The 21460-nt window shown below is 47.5% G+C and overlaps 1 protein-coding gene across 2 annotated transcripts in view; it reads left to right on the top strand.

The window, feature by feature from the left end:
• LAMA3 (laminin subunit alpha 3) overlaps window positions 1–21460 on the top strand; it is a 241209-nt gene that overhangs the window by 45860 nt on the left and 173889 nt on the right. For both annotated transcript variants that reach the window (XM_056521739.1, XM_056521738.1), the window contains exons 7-8: window positions 3396–3511; window positions 15212–15330. In XM_056521739.1, the coding sequence (XP_056377714.1) occupies window positions 3396–3511; window positions 15212–15330 (235 nt within the window). The remainder of the gene's footprint in view (window positions 1–3395; window positions 3512–15211; window positions 15331–21460) is intronic.

Raw genomic sequence — 21460 nt, 5'->3', positions numbered from 1 at the left:
GTGACCTTCTAAGGTTGTGGTCTTCTCAAAGAAAGTGGCCACTAATAATTGTGCATAATTTATTGTAACCGATTGGTGTCAGTAGTTGCCATGGCAACCATAAGCCTTTTACACTCATTTAAAAAAATAACATACTAAGAAGGAGTTATTGGAATCGAATGAAACTTTATATGTGTGAAAGTGATGATGATATACATGTAAGTGAAAACTGTACAATTTAAAGAAGTAGGCTCTGGTACCCTGTTGGCTGCCTCTAGCCTAGATACAAGATCACATACACATTCGCCCACAGATGCTGCAGATTGGCCTTTAGATCCTGTTCACTTTTAGGTTGCCAAAGCTGGCGCCCCAGCTGGTGCTTTTAATGCCCAATTGGCAATAAATTTGGTGACCGAGCAGGCCAAGGAAGTGTTGCAATCGGGCAGAGACATTGCTAGGAAACTCTAGCTTTACGTAGGTGAGCATTATCCTGCTTAAAGATTCCAGTTGGAAGCCCTGCCTTGAGAGGTAAGGCTGGGTTCACACCACGTTTTCTTAAATACGGTTACATAGTTACATAGTGTTACATAGTTAGTACGGTCGAAAAAAGACATATGTCCATCAAGTTCAACCAGGGAATTAAGGGGTAGGGGTGTGGCGCGATATTGGGGAAGGGATGGGATTTTATATTTCTTCATAAGCATTAATGTTATTTTGTTCCATGAATGTATCTAATCCTGTTTTAAAGCTGTTAATTGTTCCTGCTGTGACCAGTTCCTGAGGTAGACCGTTCCATAAATTCACAGTCCTCACGGTAAAGAAGGCGTGTCGCCCCTTGAGACTAAACTTTTTCTTCTCCAGACGGAGGGAGTGCCCCCTTGTCCTTTGGGGGGGTTTAACCTGGAACAGTTTTTCTCCATATTTTTTGTATGGGCCATTAATATACTTATATACGTTTATCATATCCCCCCTTAAACGTCTCTTCTCAAGACTAAACAATTGTAACTCCTTTAATCGCTCCTCATAGCTAAGATATTCCATGCCCCATATTAGTTTAGTCGCACGTCTCTGCACCCTTTCCAACTCCGCAGTGTCCCTTTTATGGACAGGTGCCCAAAACTGAACAGCATATTCCAGGTGAGGCCGTACCAATGCTTTATAAAGGGGGAGTATTATGTCCCTGTCCCTTGAGTCCATGCCTCTTTTGATACATGACAATATCCTGCCGGCTTTGGAAGCAGCAGCCTAACATTGCATGCTATTCTGTAGTCTGTGATCTACAAGTACACCCAGATCCTTCTCTACCAGTGACTCTGACAGTTTAATCCCCCCTAAGACATACGATGCATGCAGGTTATTAGTATCCAGATGCATAACTTTACATTTATCCACATTGAACCTCATTTGCCAAGTGGATGCCCAGACACTTAGTCTATCCAAGTCATCTTGTAACTTATGCACATCCTCTATAGACTGTACCGTGCTACAAAGCTTGGTGTCATCTGCAAAGATAGAAACAGAGCTGTTAATACCATCCTCTATATCATTGATAAATAAATTAAACAACAGCGGGCCCAGTACTGAACCTTGGGGTACACCACTAATAACCGGGGACCAATCAGAGTACGAATCATTGACCACCACTCTCTGGGTACGATCCATGAGCCAGTGTTCAATCCAGTTACAAACTAAAATTTCCAAACCCAAAGACCTTAACTTACCTGTCAGACGTCTATGAGGGACAGTATCAAACGCTTTAGCAAAATCCAGAAACACTATATCCACAGCCATTCCTCTGTCAAGGCTTCTACTCACCTCTTCATAAAAGCAAATTAGATTGGTTTGACAACTTCTATCCTTAGTAAACCCATGCTGGCTATCACTTATAATACAATTATCCCCTATGTATTCCTGTATGTAATCCCTTATAAGTCCTTCAAACAATTTACCCACAATGCACGTTAAACTTACCGGTCTATAGTTTCCTGGGGAAGACCTAGAGCCGTATACGGTTGGGAGGAGGGGGCGGGGCTTAATCGCTGCGCCCGCACTCAGCCGTATTCGGGAACCATATTTAGTGGAAGTCTATGAGCCGACTGGAGTGAACCGCAGCCTCCGGTCGGCTTCGTTTTCGGCCGTATGCGGTTTCCCGACCACCACGTTTTTGCCTGCGGTCGGGAAACCGCATACGGCCGAAAACGAAGCCGACCGGATACGGCTCTTCCACACAGGCTGCCGAGGTGTAATGTGGCACAGGTTGGATGAAGCAACTCGTAGTCAGGTCAGGCAGGAGGTCAGGGCTGGTTGCACTGTAGCAAGGTCAGGTCACATAGCAGGAGGTCAGAAGGCAGGCGCAACAGGAGCAAGGTCAGGAAACGCAGCAAAGGTCAGGTACACGGTAAGGCAAGACACAAATGAACGCTTTCTCTAAGGCAATGATGGCACAAAGATCCGGCAAGGCAATAAAGGAAGTGCTGGCAATTATAACTTCACTAATTAGCAAGAACCAATTAAGGGCGTACCGGCCCTTTAAGTTTCTTAGAGCTGGAGCAAGGCAGGGTGAGTTACGGGTCGGCGGACACCTACGACTGCATCCTAAGGTGCGGACAGCGCCGCCGCCAGGATCAGGGGACGGAACAGGGGTGCGCTCAGCGGAACAGGGGTGGCCGCAGCGTAACCCCTAACACTAGGCACTGCTTTAAGGGAGCGGACAGCCGAAAACACACAGAAGGGGCTGGGACGCGGCCTAAAAACAATGTAAAATGACGCACAGGAGCCAGGTGAAGCCACCACTAAAATTCAAGGGACATGCACGGGCAGGGTTATAGTTGCGGCATTTTGCTGGGGCATTTTCAAAATAATTGCAATAGTCAAATATCACAATTTGGTTATAATAGCGATATATTGTGCAGCCCTACCAGGCAGAGACAGGGGTGTGTAATGAAGGTGCCACCTGTGTCTAGTTGGTGGACAAGGAAACTGTGGGAGCTGCTGTGGGAGCGGTCTCTTGGCCTACCTCCATAGTTCCATTCTTACATGGCCACATTAGATCACTTGCTTTAGGCAACTACTGCTGATTTATTTATATATAAGCATTTTAAGACACAATTCTTCTTATATTTGTTGACATTCCTAATGATTCCAGTGGTCCATGCTTTTATATAAATTCATAGGCACATCTGTAAAAGAGCGGAGACAGCAACTGAGAGCATAATGTGTGGGTTTAGGCACTTATGAAAGTTAAGAGCTATCACTATAACCTAAAGGATTTATTATTAGCTTGTTATGTACCAGCTCTGTTTAATATGCACAAATTATATGGAATTATTACCATTGAGATTTTCTGTTATGATGATTACTGGTCCATTAAAGCAGTACTCTCCAGCTATTGACTTACTTTACATTTCATTGTGAAGGTATCAGTGTACCTGCCAACACAACACATGTGGGGAAATATGTGACCGCTGCTGCCCGGGTTATAATCAGAAGCCCTGGCGTCCTGCCAGTATTGACGCTGCCAATCAATGTGAACGTAAGTGTATCTATATGTTATCTCTAGCACCATAAGTGTGAACTCTAGTTCTGTGGTTTAGGGAATAAATTACCTTAAAGGGTTAGTCCGCACCTAGACATCTTATCCCCTATCTAAAGATGGGGGGTCCAGCGATCTCCCTGCTGCACCCGGCTTTAGTTTAGAGCATCGGGTGCAGCACCGGAGGCCTGTGACGTCAAGGCCACGCCCCTCAATGCAAGTCTATGGGAGTCACGTATACCTAACATAGACTTGCATTGAGGGGCATGGCTGTGACGTCATGAGCGGTGCGTGACCGTGACGTTATGTGCCTCCGCCCCGCATTGCCGGCCATCCATCAGGGAGTTCACTCCTGCACTGGATGTCTGGGGTGCCGCAGCCAAAATCAAGGGGGTCCCCAGCAGCGGGACCCCCGCGATCAGACATCTTATCCCCTATCCTTTGGATAGGTGATAAGATGTCTAGGGATGGGGTACCCCTTTAAGTGTGAATATGTTTTGTGACCAACAAGTTAGCTTTACATATTTTACCTCTTTGATGGAAATTCTGAGAACCTTGTGATTGTACTTTCATTTAACTAGAAGACGACAACTTCACTTCTTTAGTGACTTATGTTCCCCTATATAGGTTTAGTGTATATTTAAGGGACTTCAAATATCTAGTTATTTGTGATACTGGATAGAAGATGATGTGAATATTTAGAGCTGAAAATAGCTCAAAAACAGAGGAACTATATTAACCCCTTCCCGCAGAATGGCTTATATATAAGCCGTGATGTGCAGGCAGTTCGTGCATCACGGCTTATATACAGTGGTCCCTCAACATACGATGGTAATTCGTTCCAAACAACCCATCGTTTGTCGAATCCATCGTATGTTGAGGGATTCGTGCAATGTAAAAAGTGCATTTCATACTCACCTGTCCCCGCCGCTCCGTACCGCCTCCTCACCGCTCCCGATGCTGTCCCAGGGGCTCCCGATGCTGTCCCGCTGCTCCGGCGTCTTCTGCCTTCTTCGGGATCCTCCGGCTTCTTCCGCATCTTCTCCGGTGTCCGGACCTCGCTTTCTGGTGACGTTATTACGCTGCTGTGCCGGCACGGCGTGCGTAGCGACGTAATAACGACGCCGGAAAGCGAGGCCCGGACCCTGGAGAAGATACAGAAAATGCCGGAGGATCGCGAAGTGAACCTGGAGCAGCGGGGATAGGTAAGTGAACCTGTCCGGGATGCTTAAACTGCTATCCGACAGCAGCTTAAGCATTTTGCGCTGTCGGATAGCAGTTTATGCGATGGCCCCGACATATAAAAGCATCGCATGTCAATGAGAGGCCATCGTATGTCGATTTGATCATATGTCGGGGCCATCGCGTGTCGGGGGGTTACAGTATATGACACGCAGTTAACCCGGCGATGCGCAGCATTGCACGGGTTAACTGGCAGAAGTCCCGCTGTTTCCAGCAGGGGACAACTTCTGCAACACCCCTCTGTCGATGGTCCTGGTCAGCGATCACTGTGATTGGTCCCTGTGGACCAATCACAGTGAATGAGCTGACTGGGGGTAAAGTTAATTTCCCCTGCTCTTCCCGCCACTAGAAGTCCGAGCAGAGCAGCGGAAGATGATGCCAAGAGCTGCGGCGGGGACCGCGGCACTTACCGAGTACCGGCGCGGCAGTGGGGACCGGCGGCAGGCTCTCAACAGCTGGAGGCACACGGGTTGGCTGCGGCGGCATCTGCATCAGAGGCAGCAGTGAAGCTCTTCACTGCTGCTTCTGGTAGTTTCAAAACTACAACTCCCAGCATGCCCTTTGGCTGCCTGGGCATGCTGGGAGTTGTAGTTTTGCAACAACTGGAGGCACACTGGTTGGGAAACATTGTCTGTTTCCTAACTCAGTGTTTCCCAACATGTGTGCCTCCAGCTGTTGCAAAACTATATCTCCCAGCATGCACTGAAAAACCGTACATGCTGGGAGTTGTAGTTTTGCAACAGCTGGAGGCGCACGGGTTGGGAACCAATGAGTTAAGTAACAAACTCTCAGTGTTTTGCAAACAGTGTGCCTCCAGCTGTTGAAGAACTACAACCCCCAGCATGCACGGACAGCCAGAGGGCATGCAGAGAGTTGTAGTTTTGACCCCCCCACCCCACCCCAATGTGAATGTACAGGGTACATTCACACAGGCGGATTTACAGGGAGTTTCTCACTGCAAGTTTGAAATGCAGAAAATTTTCCACTGTAGCTCAAAACTCGCTGTAAACCCACCCATGTGAATGTACCCTAAAAACACTACACTAACACATAATAAAGGGTAAAACACTACATATACACCCCCTTACACTGTCCCCCCCCCCCCAATAAAAATGAAAAACGTATTGCACGGCAGTGTTTCCAAAATGGAGGCTCCAGCTGTTGCAAAACAACAACTCCCAGCATTTCCGGCCAGCCACTGACTGTCCAGGCATCCTGGGAGTTTAGCAACAGCTGGAGGCACCCTGTTTGGGAATCACTGGTGTAGAATACCCCTATGTCCACCCCTATGCAATCCGTAATTTAGTCCTCAAATGTGCATGGCCCTCTCTCACTTCAGAGCCCTGTCGTATTTCAAGGAAACTGTTTAGGGCCACATATGGGGTATTTCCGTAGGGGGCACAGACATTGCATATATGCGCTGTTCACCCCCCTTCGCCAACGGTCAGCGCCTGGGTTGGTACCTCATGGGTCCGGGTCCCCCTATTTCCCTGCTCGCCTCGCTCGCGCATAGCAGCCAGGCGTGATGCAGGTAACTAAGCTGACTGAAGACTTCACTGAAGACTCCATTAGGTAAGTTCTTCAGACTGAGGTAAGTACTTCCCCCCTTTTCTTCTCAGGTGCGGACTTGCAACTTCTGGAGACCCCTTGTTTTGGCCCACCTTTTAAGGTTATGAGGCTGCCTTACTGGGGATGGACTTTTATTCTGGACCTTTATTCTGAGGGGGCATCTGAGGGGGCATATGTTTTTCACTGGAGTGTGTGTGTGTGGTTACTGTGTTTAGACCGCAGCGCCTTATATGCGGCTGACAGCCGCGGCGCTGGTACGGGCCAGGCGCTCTCCGCGCCGGCTTACTTTGCTTTCTCCGCCAGCGCCTTATATGCGGCTGACAGCCGCGGTGCTGGTTCTGGCCGGGCGCTCTCTGCGCCGGCTTACTTTCGCTTTCTCCGGCAGTCTCTGCCGGCGTATTGGCCGCCCGCTCTGTTTCCCCGAGCGCATATGCGGCTGACATGTTTGCTCGGGACAAGGAGCGGGCGCCATTACTGCTTCTTCCCGGCCTGTCCTTAGCTCCACTCACAGGGCTGTCGGAGCTCTTCTGAGGCGCGAAATAGTCTCCAAACAGCGCCGTGGGCGCGATTTTCAGTCAGAAGGGGGCCAATTAGTTAGTGCCTCTGCTTCAGGCACGCCCCCCTCTGCTATTGACTGGCCTGTTTCTCACACTAGCTGCACGGAGCCGTTCTCCTCACTGCAGCTGCCAGGGGACACAGACTACGGTGAGAAAGTTCCTGTCTTTTTTCTCATAATGTCCGTACCCAGAGCTGTTCCTCCCTCTAAACAGAAACCTGGAACCTCAGTGACTTATTTTGTCTGTAAGCACTGTAGTACCAAAATGCCTGGCTCTACCGAGCCCACTTGCCCTGCCTGCTCCACTGCTCCCCCAGACCCCCTGGTACCCCCTGATGTCCTTTCGGTTCCGGTGGGTTCAGCCGCTCCACCAGCCTGGGTTTCTTCCCTGACCCAGTATATGGCTGACTTGACCCAAGTCTCCCGTTCGGTGGCTGAGGCCTCCCGGGAAGTGGTGTCCGCCTTGAAGGGGTCTTCCCTGCGCAGAGCCTCTGAGAGGGCCCGCTCCTCATCTCCACATACTTCACGCTCTCACAAGCGTACTAGGGGTGCCTCGTCTGACTCTTCCATTGAGTCTTCAGATAGACATGAGTGTTCCCCTCGTGGGTCCCGCCATGTCTTCTGGGCACAAACGTCGTTCCTCCAGAGGACGTTCTCTGAGTTGCCGCTCTGCCACGCCAGAGCCGCGTACCCGGTCAGGGTCGCCCCCCCTCCAGGACTGCCTCGTTCACATTCTCCTGGTGGACGAGGCTTCTGAGCCGGCATCGAACTCAGAGGACCGCTCGGACTCAATTGAAACGGTGAACTCATTGGTGACAGCCATAAGAGACACCTTTCACTTAGAGGACCAGGATCTTCGGATGTCACTCCAGGAGTATCCTTTCATCGTGGATCCACCAATCTCCCGGATCTCAAAGGCGACTACACTGCTTCTGGCAGATGCCGCTGCCTTCAAGGATCCCATTGACAAGAAGGTAGAATCCTTAGCGAAGTTTGCCTCTGAAGCAGCTGGCTCTTCACTTCTTCCCATCTTTGCCTTGACATGGGTGTCCAAGGCTCTGTCGGAGTGGTGCCGAAAGCTCCATCAGGATATCTTAGCGGGATCCCCCCCAGAGGATCTATCTGCTCTGGCTCTCCAATGCTCTAAAGCTGGGGACTTCCTGTGAGCAGCTTCCATGCAGTCAGCCCGTTGCTCTGCCTTTGCTGTGGGTCACCTAGCGGCTCTCCGCCGCTCTATGTGGCTTAAGGCTTGGAATGCGGATGCCGCTTCCAAAAGGTCTCTCACTGAGCTTTCTTTTACGGGTGGCCGTCTTTTTGGCAAACTCCTTGATGAGATTATCTCTGAGGCAACGGGAGTTAAGAGTTCCTTGTTACCTCAAAATAAGGCTCGCCCTACTTCCCAAAGGAAGTCCTTTTCCTTTCGGACCTCTGGCCCTAGCAAAGGGGCCGGGCAGGCGCCCTCGCGGGACAAGAAGGCTCCCTCATTCCGGGCACGCCCATCTTGGAAGTCGGACTCCAACCGGTCCGGCCGTTTTGCGCCCAAATCAGGCAACCGCAAACCCACTTCTGCATGAAGTGAGGCCCCCACCCGCAGTTTCTTCTCAGGTGGGAGGTCGTCTCTTACTTTTTCGAGACATCTGGACCTCACACACCAACGGTTACCGAATCGAATTTGCCTCCCTTCCCAGGTATCGCTTTTTTCGTTCCCGGGCCCCCCGGTCTCCTTCTCTGGCGAAGCACTTTCGAGCGGCTCTCCAGTCTCTGCTTCTCCAGGGGGTTATCATTCCTGTTCCTCCAGGGGATTCTATTCCAATCTTTTTGTGGTTCCTAAGAAGGACGGTACCAATCCTAGACCTCAAGCGTCTCAACCGTCATCTTCTTATCCGCCACTTCTGAATGGAATCTCTCCATTCGGTGGTGGCGTCCCTGGAACAAGGGGAGTTCCTTTCATCGGTGGACATCAAGGATGCCTACCTCCATGTGCCAATATTTCCAGGCAATCATCGGTACCTCCGCTTTGCGATTCCGGAGGGGCATTTTCAATTCGTAGCCCTCCCCTTTGGTCTAGCCACGGCTCCTCGGGTCTTTACAAAGATCCTTGCGCCAGTGATGGGCCTGTTACGGTCGAGGGGAGTCTCGGTGATACCCTACCTGGACGACATTCTCATCAAAGCTCCAACCAGAGCCCAGACTCTGGAGAATCTGGACGTCACTCTCCACACTCTGGATCGCCTCAGGTGGATGGTCAACCGGGACAAGTCAGTCCTCTGTCCTACCCAGTCTCTAACCTTCCTGGGACTTCGATTCGACACGGCCTCTGCCCGAATTTGTCTCTCGCCGGACAAACGTCTGGCGCTTCTGTCGGGGGTCCGCTCCCTTCGGACCCAGGTCTCAGTCCCCATCCGCACTTGTATGGAAGTCCTGGGTCGGATGGTGGCAACTATGGAGGCCGTACCCTTTGCCCAGTTTCATTACTGCCCCCTTCAACTGGCGATTCTCTCTCGATAGAACAGGTCTCCTCTGTCCCTTGATCGTCAGGTTGTTCTCCCTCGCAGGGTCCGTCAGTCTCTGCTCTGGTGGCTACGCTCCCCCCCTTCTTCTCCAAGGGTGGTCATTTCTTCCCCTTCACTGGCAGGTAGTTACAACGGATGCCAGCCTGTCGGGCTGGGGTGGCGTGTTCAGGGATTGGACGGTTCAGGGACTCTGGTCTCCCCGAGAGACCCTTCTTCCGATAAACATATTGGAATTACGGGCGATTCTTCTTTGTCTTCTTCATTGGGAGTCCCGTCTTCAGTCCCGTCCTGTCCAGTCGGACAACGCCACGGCCGTGGCGTACATAAATCGACAGGGCAGCACTCGCAGCTCGGCAGCCATGGCCGATATGACCAAGATTCTCACCTGGGTGGAAAGCAAGGTTCCGGCCATTTCGGCAATTCACATTCCGGGAGTGCTCAACTGGGAAGCGGACTTCCTCAGTCGGTCCTCACCCGACCCCGGCGAGTGGTCTCTACATCCAGAGGTCTTCGCACAACTCTGCGACCTCTGGGGCATTCCGGACGTGGACCTCTTCGCGTCCTGGCACAATCGGAAGATCCTTCCTTTTGTGTCCAAGTCCTGGGACCCTCAGGCTCTTGCCGTGGACGCCCTAGTGATTCCTTTGGCGGGGTTTGCCCTACCCTATCTGTTCCCTCCCCTTCCGCTCCTTCCCAAGGTGCTGAGGAAGCTCAAAGCAGAGGACGTCCCCGCCATTCTAGTAGCTCCAGATTGGCCCAGAAGGTCGTGGTACGCCGACGTAGTCAGGCTCCTGGATGACGCTCCACTGCGCCTTCCGCTCCGTCCGGACCTGCTCTCTCAGGGTCCTCTTTGCCACCCCAATTTACAGTCGCTGCATTTGACGGCGTGGCAGTTGAGACCGTGGTTTTGAAAGCCTGCGGGTTCTCCTCCCAAGTCATTCACACCATGCTCAGGGCTCGTAAGCCCTCCTCCTCAAGAATTTACCACCGCACTTGGCGGTGTGAAGCTCAGGACTTCTCCCCGGTAACCTTCTCGGTTCCCCGTCTTCTCTCCTTTTTGCAGTTGGGGTTGGAACTGGGGTTGTCTCTCAGTTCACTTAAAGGTCAGGTTTCGGCCCTTGCTGTTCTTTTCCAGCGGCCCCTGGCTTCTAATTCTCATGTCCGGACCTTCCTTAAAGGAGTGGCGCACGCTGTTCCTCCTTATCGGTCACCCTCTCCCCCTTGGGACTTGAATTTTGTTATGAGTGCCATAAAGGGTGCTCCCTTTGAGCCCCTTAGAGAGGTGTCGCTCCGCCTCCTTTCTTGGAAAGTGGCGTTTCTTGTTGCTATCACCTCCATCCGGAGGGTGTCTGAATTGGCAGCTCTTTCCTGCCGTTCTCCGTTTCTGGTGATCCACCAGGACAAGGTTGTTTTCCGGCCAGATCCTTCCTTTTTGCCTAAGGTGGTTTCGGCCTTTCATCTCAATGAGGACATTGTCCTCCCGTCTTTTTGTCCTGGTCCTTCTCATCCTAAGGAGCGCTTACTATACAAGCTGGATGTAGTTCAGGCTGTTCGATCTTATCTCTCCATCACTTCTTCGTTTCGTCAGTGTGATTCCTTTTTCGTCCTTATGGAAGGTCGTCGCAAAGGACAACCTGCTTCCAAGGCCACCATTTCTAGGTGGATTTGGTCCGCCATTTTGGAAGCCTATCGCTGCAAGGGGAAGATTCCTCCTTTCAGGGTTGTGGCTCATTCTACCCGTTCTGTTGGGGCATCCTGGGCTCTCCAGAATAGAGCCTCGGCCTCGCAGATTTGCAAGGAGGCTACCTGGTCGTCTTTGCACACTTTCTCGAGGTTTTACCAAGTCCATACTTTCGCATCGGCTGATGCTAGTCTGGGTCGTAAAGTGTTGCAGGCGGCAGTGGATCGGCTGTCTGCCTGACTGTTTATCTGCCCACCCAAGGGACGGCTTTGGTACGTCCCACGGTCTGTGTCCCCCCAATGGAGCCGATAGAGAAAAGGAGATTTTTGTTTACTTGCTGTAAAATCTCTTTCTCTGAGGATCCATTGGGGGACACAGCTCCCGCCCTTTTTGGGATTTCCTTTGGTTCTCTGTCCGAGGGTGTGTTCAGTTATGTTTTTTCTTCTGGTTCTCGGACAGTTTTGGGTCTTTCTTTGACCTGTTGGTCTCCTCCTATTGCTCTGGAACTTAAACTGATTAGCTCAGGGCCTGAAGGCGGGTATATCCTGCTGGGAGGAGCCGCCTTTTTTTATTTCCATAGTGTCACACCTCCTAGAGACAGCAGCATACACCCACGGTCTGTGTCCCTCACGGTCTGTGTCCCCCAATGGATCCTCCGAGAAAGAGATTTTACGGTAAGTAATCAAAAATCTCCTTTTTTCCACTAAAATGCTGGTGTTTCACAAGGGAAAATAGGAAAAAAGCCCCCCAAAATTTGTAACCCCATTTCTTCTGAGTAAGAAAATACCCCATATGTGGATGTAAAGTGCTCTGCGGGTGCACTACAATGCTCAGAAGAGAGGGAGCGCCATTGGGATTTTGGAGAGAGAATGTGTCCGAAATTGAAGGCCATGTGTGTTTACAAAGCCCCCATAGTTCCAGAACAATGCCCCCCCCCCACATGTGACCCCATTTTGGAAACTACACCCGTCACAGAATTTAATAAGGGGTGCAGTTAGCATTTACACCCCACAGGTGTCTGACAGATTTTTGGAACAGTGGTCCATGAAAATGAAAAATTTAATTTTTCATTTGCACAGCCCACTATTCCAAAGATCTGTCAAACACCAGTGGGGTGTAAATACTCACTGCACCCCTTATTAAATTCTGTGAGGGGTGTAGTTTCCAAAATGGGGTCACATGTGGGGGGGTCCACTGTTCTGGCACTACGGGGGGGCTTTGTAAACGCACATGGCCCCTGACTTCCATTCCAAACAAATTCACTCTCTGAAAGCTTAATGGCGCTCCTTCTCTTCTGAGAATTATAGTGCTCCAGCAGAGCACTTGATGTCCACACATGGGGTATTTCCATACTCAGAAGAGATGTGGGTTACCAATTTTGGGGGGCATTTTCTACTATTACCCCTTGTAAAAATGTTAAATTTGGGGTAAAAGCAGCATTTTAGTGAAAAAAAAATAAATTCATTCACACATCCAACTTTAACGAAAAGTCGTCAAACACCTGTGGGGTGTTAAGGCTCACTGTACCCCTTGTTACGTTGCTTGAGGGGTGTAGTTTCCAAAATAGTATGCCATGTGGGTTTTTTTTTCTGTCCTGGCACCATAGGGGCTTCCTAAATGTGACATGCCCCCCAAAAACCATTTCAGAAAAACTCACTCTTCAAAATCCCAGTATCGCTCCTTCCCTTCTGAGCCCCCTACTGCACCCGTCGAACACTTTACATACACATATGAGGTATTTACTTACTCGAGAGAAATTGGGTTCCAAATTTTAGGAAGATTTCTCTCCTTTTACCCCTTGTAAAAATTCAAAAACTGGGTTTACAAGAACATGCGAGTGTATAAAATGAAGATTTTGAATTTTCTCCTTCACTTTTCTGCTATTCCAGTGAAACACCTAAAGGGTTAACACACTTACTGAATGTCATTTTGAATACTTTGAGGGGTGCAGTTTTTATAATGGGGTCATTTATGGGGTATTTCTTATATGAAGGCCCTTCAAATCCACTTCGAAACTGAACTGGTCCCTGAAAAATTCAGATTTTGAAAATTTTGTGAAAAATTGGAAAATTGCTGCTGAACTTTGAAGCCCTCTGATGTCTTCCAAAAGTAAAAACATGTCAACTTTATGATGTAATCATAAAGTAGATATATTGTATATGTGAATCAATATATAATTTATTTGGAATGTCTATTTTCCTCATAAGCAGAGAGCTTCAAAGTAAAAAAAAATGCAAAATGTACAATTTTTTCATCAAACTTTGGAGTTTTTCACCAAGAAATGATGCAAGTATCGATGACATTTTACCACTAATATAAAGTAGAAAATGTCAGCGTCTTTAATGCATATAAGGGTTTATTTGTAATATAGCATATTACATATCTTTAAGACGCGTTTCGGCTATAGCCGAAACGTGTCTTGCGTATATGTAATATGCTATATTACAAATAAACCCTTTTAGCGTTGAAGACGCTGGTGCCGGGATTTATTTCTTTAACTATTGTACTTACTCCTTGCTATTAAGTTGTAGGGTACAGGATCTGCTGCATATTTTCTGTGGCTGATTTTGCTACCTATTGAAGTCAATTGGTTGGAAAAATCAGCAGCAAAAAATATGCAGCAGATTGATATAGAGTTATATTGGGAAAAAAACTAGAAATCAATCTGCTCAGCTCCTGCTATAGGTTATTGAGCTAAGGAGTCATGTAGGCGGTCCTACTAATTGATTGACAGCTCTCTATCTGTATGCACAAAAATTCAGATAGCCCTCTAGTTGACAACTTAGCCCAGAATGATCAGAGATTTACAACAAGTTATCCTTGAACTTTTCCCACAAAAGTTTATTACCATCTGCTCAGCTCCTCTATAACACGATGCCTACAGACTACATTTTCAATGTGACAGGTTCCTTTAAAGTCCTGCAAGAAGTATAGACTTTTCTTGACTAAATTCCTAGGGGTTAAGAAGAGGAAAATCAAGAATGCATTATCATTGCCATGATCTCGGATCAATGAATAAAACCCACATTAGTTTTTGGGCACCAGAGTGGTGTTCTGAGCAAGGTAATGTAAAAGGGTCAGAACACTAGCATTTTCTGCATGCTGGTGCTTACAAAGTGTGCACTTGCCTTGCATCTAACAGCAGAATCCTATAAGAAGTTAGTTTGAGTGGGAGACTGCCACTTGCAAAATCTGGTAACCTGACAAAGACAGCCCAGGGGATGGTAAGACAGGCCAGCTGCCATATGGAACACATCACTTGGCTACTCTGAAAGTCTGAGGATTCAGTAAAATGAATGTCATGTCCAATGCTACAATCAGACTCATTGGGGAATAAGCCCTGCATGGTCCAACAGTCCTATTCTTTACACCAAGAGAAATCCCCAAGCTACAGCACCTAACTGCGATGCATTATCTTGAACAAGCATCCCCCAAATCCTAGTTCTAGCTAAAATACTATGTCATCTGTGTTTAACCGTCCAAGTTTATATAATAGACTGAATAAAAGGCTAAGCGCTAAATTAAACAAGTATTTTTTGTTCTTCCGTTGCTTAATTTTATGAACAGAAAAGCCTTTCTGGGCCTTGGTAGCTATGAACATGCTTGAGCACAGTTATCAATGTTTCATCTAAATTCCTGTCCATATATATGTAAACTGTTCAGAGGTCATAGCTACACAGTTTCCTTGTTGGCACAAACAGTACCCTCAGTCTACCATCTACCACCATCAGAGAAAAAATAAAATACATAAACTGCACAGGTATGCTGTTGTTCCACGATATACACAATACTATATATGCTTGTTGATTTTTTCTTAATTGCATTTATCAATACTCAGCTATTTGTCTGTCTATCTATCTATCATATAGGACCAGCAGCACTTTGTTTCTTGAGATAAATTAATGTATGGCTTTGTTGCAAAATACGTTTCGGTTGTCTCACACAGACAGTTTTAAGCTGTGTGAGACAGCCGAAACGTAGCTTGTAACACAAGATGAATAAAGCCATACATTAATTTATCTGAAAAAAACGGAGTGCTGCTGGTCCTTTGTTCTTTTGTATACTGGTTACTATATAAAATTATATTGTGAATAACACTTGTTGTGATCACAAATTACTTTCCTGTTACCTCCTCATAGCTTGCAATTGCCATGGACATGCATCCGATTGCTATTATGATAGCGATGTCGACAATCGACAGGCAAGTCTAGACATTTATGGACAATACAGCGGTGGAGGAGTCTGTATTAACTGCCAGGTACTTGTTCATATAATATTTACAGTAAACCATTCCCTCTACCAACTATAAGTGCATGTGTCTTCTGCAACATCTATATCTGTGGTTAATAATACCTATTACTCCAGCATAATTTAATACAGGCAGATTTTATGTAGATCATGGTTACAGTATGTGGCTAGTTCACTATACAGAATAATTTGAATGTAACATATTTATCTTCATATTCTTCTTAATTGTTTTTTATCCTTTTGTATTTTTTATTGTTAGCACTGTTAGCACTATTTCCAATTGTTATGTTATGCACTCCGGCCGCACACGCTGGCTTTGAGCACATGGTCCCGTTACCTGCTGCTGCCGGCGGGGCTGGGATTCGCATTCTCCTGCCCCCACCTCTGCTTCTCTGCTCCGGAACACGTGTCCCCGTCCCCTAGGGCGCGCGCGCACGCCGGAGCTTTAAGCTTTAAAGGGCCAGTGCGCCCATTAGTGTAGTACACCTGTGGCTCATTGATAAATGTCTCCTCCTCCCACACTTATCTGCCGGATCTTTGTTGCCTTGTGCCTGAGAGAAAGCATACCTGAGAGTTGCCTTGCTGTGTATCTGATCCTTTGCTCTGTGACCTGACCTTGCTCCTCTGCCGCCTGCCTACTGACTTCCTGCTACATCCTGACTATGCTACTGTGCCGCCTGCCCTGACCTTCTGCTATCCTGACTATGAGCTGCCTTATCCCTCCTGTGCTTCGCATCTCCTCAGCCACCTGTGTAGTCAAGCCGTGCCAGGGGTAGCGACCTGGGTGCCGCCTGCCGCAGCAAGTCCATCCCGCTTTGAGGCGGGCTCTGGTGAAAACCAGCGGCACCTTAGACTCCTCTCCCTGGTACGGTCCGAGTCAGCTGCCACACAGGTCCAGCGGATCCACATCCACCAGTGTTTAATATTGTAAGGCTTTATCCAGGTTTTTTTTTTACTTTTCACTATCGTACTGTGATGTCAAGTTAGGTCTTAAGTGCTTTACTGGGGTGGATAGACCCCTTTTTTGTGATTTCATGGCTCCCCCCAGGTTCAGCTTTCCTCTGGACTCTGGGGCACTGTTGTCTTGAGCTTTTCCAGGATCCTGTTCGGCTTGAGACAACAGTTGATCACTGGGGCGGCGGCACTTACAACTGGATCGCACACGTCATCAGGGGGCTGGCTTGTCAGGAAAGACAAGAAGAAGCTAAGCCCCCTATGATTAGCTGTTGTCTCGAGCCGAACAGGATCTTGAGAAAGCTTGAGTGAACAGTCATCCAGACACTGGAGGAATGCTGAACCTGGGGGGACCATTAAATCATAAAAAGGTGTTTATCCACCCCACACTTGTATGGCAAGTAAAGCATTTAAGACATAACTTGACATCACAGTATGATAGTGAAAAGTTAAAATAAACCTGGATAACCCCTTTAATATTTGCCTGATTGTTTATCCGGTTACTAGCATAGGCCCTAACTACGTTGCTTGACTTTTTTTCACCATAGATGCTTAAAACTTTGGTTACCTTGGAACTCTCCACCTTGACTTTTGAGCTGGCTTTAACGTCCCTGATTACCCAATCATGCTCTTTCTTGTGCAGCAGGGGAGCATATTCCATTGGTCACAGGGAGTTGGCAGCAATAGTCTGCACCTATTTGAGTAATTTGGGTATTCTCAAAGCAGATGGCCCACTCACACCGCTATTGGGTAACCACCTGTTATAATAATATGGAGTACTTAGTACTATATTCCTGTCCCCATTTTAAAAGAGCATCTGCTTTTTTTTTTTTTTTTACAGCATTTTCTAGTACTGTTTTTGTTACCATTTTGTGGTTATTTCCTTTTTCATTAATGTAATCTCCATCTCGTGATGTTAACCTCCTTAGAGCCATGCTGCGACAGTATCCTTTTGTATATTAACGGTGCTGTTTTATGTATGCTCCCTTTATCCCCTATTATATTTTGTACCCCTCTCTTATTCATTCTTTTCTTAATAAAAGTTTTTTGAATATGAAGAACCAATAATATTAAAGAAAAAATTTAAAACAAGTACAAAAGAGTTTTAAAGACCAGTAGGTAATTATCTTCATGTGTTGTAGAATCATACAATATTTTGGTGGGTACTTAAATGGGGATATAACATTAGTTAAAGGGGTATTCCACTGCTCAGCGTTTGGAACAAACTGTTCCGAACGCTGGAGCCGCTGCCAGGAGCTCGTTACATCATAGCCCTGCCCCCTCATGACATCACATCCCACCCCCTCAATGCAAGGGGGCGTGGTGTGACGTCACTAGGGGGGGGTGTGCATGACATCACGACCCCCATAGCCAGCACCCAGCGTTCGGAACAAAATGTTCTGGACACTGGGGCAGTCGAGTACCCCTTTAAGCAGCCACACAGTGATACTGCAGTGGGGAGATTTATCAAAACCTGTCCAGAGGAAAAGTTGCTGAGTTGTCTATAGCAACCGATCAGATCGCTTCTTTCCTTTTTCAGAAAAATGAAAGAAGTGATCTGATTGGTTGTTATGGGCAACTCAGCAACTTTTCCTCTGGACAGGTTTTGATAAATATCCCCCCATATGTACTACCTTTTACCTTGATAGGAAATACAATATGATTTCAGGTTATACATATTAACATTAACAAATGTTCCTTTCACCTTTCACATGTTTCTATATTGTGTGTGTCAGTGTGGATGGCTGGATTGTGTGGTTAGTACCGTATTTTTCGTCCTATAGGACGCACCGGCGTATAAGACGCACCCAATTTATAGGTGCAAAATCTAAAAAAATAAAGATTTTGAACCCAATAGTGGTCTTCAACGTGCGGACCTCCAGATGTTGCAAAACTACAACTCCCAGCATGCCCGGACAGCCGTTGGCTGTCCGGGCATGCTGGGAGTTGTAGTTTTGCAACATCGGGAGGTCCGCAGATTGAAGACCACTGCATAGGAGGTAATACTCACGTGTCCCCGCCGCTCCTGACCTGTCACCGCTGCCTTGGATGTCGCTCCATCGCTGTCGCCGTGTCCCCGTCGCTCTGGAACGTCTCTGCTGCCGGCCGGGTATCCTTGCTCTCCGTTGCCGCCATCACGTCGTTACGCACGCCGACGCACGTACGCGACGACGTGATGATGAGGAAGGAGAGCGCCGGCAATACAGGGGATCCCTGAACGGAGAAGACACCGAGGAGGCAGGTAAGGTCCCTCCCGGTGTCCTGTAAGCACTAACCCGGCTATTCAGTCGGGCTGTTCGGGACCGCTGCGGTGAAATCTCGGCGGTCCCGAAAAGCCCGACTGAACAGCCGGGTTAGTGTCACTTTCAGGTTAGTGTCACCTTCAGACCTTCAGACGCGGCGGTCAGCTTTGATCGCCGCGTCTGAAGGGTTAATACAGGGCATCACCGCGATCGGTGATGTCCTGTATTAGCCGCGGGTCCCGGCCGTTGATGACCGACTTTTTCCCCCCAGTTTTGGGGAAGAAAAAGTGCGTCTTATACGGCGAAAAATACAGTAATTGTTTCCTGAAGCTAGAACTACTTGTGCAGCTCTTCTTTATAATTCTATTAGATTGTGTTACCTGTTGTCAAACCAAAGATTACCAAACCAAAAGTTTCTGAGAAGCAATATGGAGCCAGCATGCCTTAATAAAATTATTATAATAGATGAAATGGTAAAACCTGTGCTGTAGAGTTATTTATTGGATTGAAGTCACATGGACCTCATGACTGTCAAATAAGATAAAGTATGAATTATAGGTATTTAACTGGTGTTATACCCCCTGTCTGCGCATTATATATTAATAATAAGGCAGAGTGTGTCATGTAGTTTCTTGTCTAGCAAGTGAGTCAGTAGTTGAGAAAGCTCAAGTAGTTACTTAGGCAATATGTCTATATCAAGGCTGTATTTACTGTACAATTTGTGATGATGGATCGGATAGCTTACACAGGAATGGCATGATCTAGCTTGTCTCCACTTAAGAAATATTCTGAAATCCAGCAGTACAGTATAGGATATTATTATATAATATATATTTACTAGTATTATTAAATGGGCAGAGATAATTGTTCTAAATTATTGTGCAGGCAACATTAGTCAGTCAACAGAAATTGTTGAAAAAGAAAAAAGCAAAGACGCTCCTTGTGGAGTAACTTAGATGGTAAGGGTAGAAAGATAGGAGATTCAATACCGCTTACCAGATCAGGTTGTGCACCAACATACACAACAATGGTAAAGGTGTGTAGCTAGATAGGGTCCATCTGCAGCCTTCCTGGATGTATGTTGAATATTGAGGAGAAAGGGCTTCGTATAAACCAGGATTCGTTGCGCTGATTAGGACGGAGGACTCACAGATCGGGGATAACATCCTTCAGGTTTATTAACAATAATGTAACGTGTTTCGATGCGCATGCGCAGCTTCTTCAGGCGTGAAGAAGCTGCGCATGCGCAGCGAAACGCGTTGCATTATTGTTAATAAACCTGATGGATGTTATCCCCGATCTGTGAGTCCTGCGTCCTAATCAGCGCCACGAATCCTGGTTTATACGAAGCCCTTTCTCCTCAATATTCAACAGAAATTGTTGGACATAGAAGAACTATTTAAGAACAGCTCAGTAATATACAGATACTTTTTGGTTATTCTCATGTGTGCATTGGAATTTACTTATCTAGGTATCCAAGTAATAAGGTCTTTAAAGGAATTCCATATTTTAAACATTGACCTATTTTGCATATCAATACAGCTCAAAAGGGTTGACTGGAACACGAAAATATATATGCTGTGGGTTGTGAAAAAGAAGAAGCTATAATCACCTGTTGCCTCTTGTCACCTCTACTTCCTGGTTCTTAGTGAAGAAGTGCAAAGTGGGACAGTTCCTGCTGGACAATGCATCACCAGGAATTAGTAATGACAAGCAGGGACTGCAAGGGTTTGTGTGGCTGTGGGGGTCAGGGTAGGTACCGTATTTTTCACCATATAAGATGCACCGGCATATAAGAGGCACCCAATTTTAAAGCATGAAAATCTAGAAAAAAAAGATTCTGAACCTTCAAGCTGCGGACCTTCAGATGTTGCAAAACTACAACTCCTAGCATGCCAGGAGTTGTAGTTTTGCAACATCTGGAGGTCCACAGGTTGAATACCACTGGTATAGGAGGTAATACTCACCTGTCCCGCCGCTCCGGACCCATCACCGCAGCCCTGGATGTCGCCCTCCATCGCTGTCGCCACATCAAAACGTTTCTGCTCGGAGCGGAGGATTGCTGTTTTGAGCAGGCACAGATGGAGGCAGCACTGTAGGGTCCATTGTCAGTGAATCTGCAGTGTAAAATACACTGTGGATCCACCCCTGAATGAGCCCTTAGGGTACGTTCACACATACAGGATCTGCTGTATATTTTCTGCAGCTGATTTTGCTACCTATTGAAGCTAATGGGTTGCAAATTCAGCTGCACAAAATATGCAGCAAAAATATGCAGCTGATCCTGTACATGTGAATATACCCTTAAGGGGTTAATGATAAACTAGCAGTGTGTTCACATGTTGTCCTTCCAGAGGGGTCAGTTTCCCTCCTCCAGTGTCCACAGGTCTCCAACTGGTCACATTACCAGTACAATTTATGGAAAAGTCGCGGCAAAAATTGCGCGGCTTTACCGCGTTTTACGAAAAATCGTGGTAAAACCGCGCAATTTTGCAGCTATTTTTCACAAAAATTGTTCTGATAATGTGACCTGTGGACACTGAAGGAGGGAAAGTGACCACCCTGGACTGCTACTATACACATGACCCAGCCCCAGGATAGACTGCTGATCAGGGGGGAGAGAGGGAGGACACAGGACATCACTCACCTCACATGAAGCTGCTCTGTGTTCCGGAGGCCTGTCAGCTCTCGGTCCCGTCCTCTCCAGTGCTGGGGGCGGAGCCATCATCAGGTACCTTCATCCCTGCTCTGCCTGTCTCTGCTAATGATACGCAGACCAGGAGCAGCACAGGGATATCACCAGCAGCTGCAGCGGGCTCTTTACCCAGCCGGTCAGTCCGCCCCTGGTCCCGATACTAGTATCGGGACATCCCTATTTATTTTAAATTGGGGGGCACAAGGGGGGGCACGGCCTGATTTAGGGGGGGGCCATGGCCCCCTCTG

The sequence above is a fragment of the Hyla sarda genome, chromosome 5 (genome assembly GCF_029499605.1).
Source record: "Hyla sarda isolate aHylSar1 chromosome 5, aHylSar1.hap1, whole genome shotgun sequence".
Classification (NCBI taxonomy): domain Eukaryota; kingdom Metazoa; phylum Chordata; class Amphibia; order Anura; family Hylidae; genus Hyla; species Hyla sarda.
This window is presented reverse-complemented; position numbering and strand designations above follow the sequence as displayed.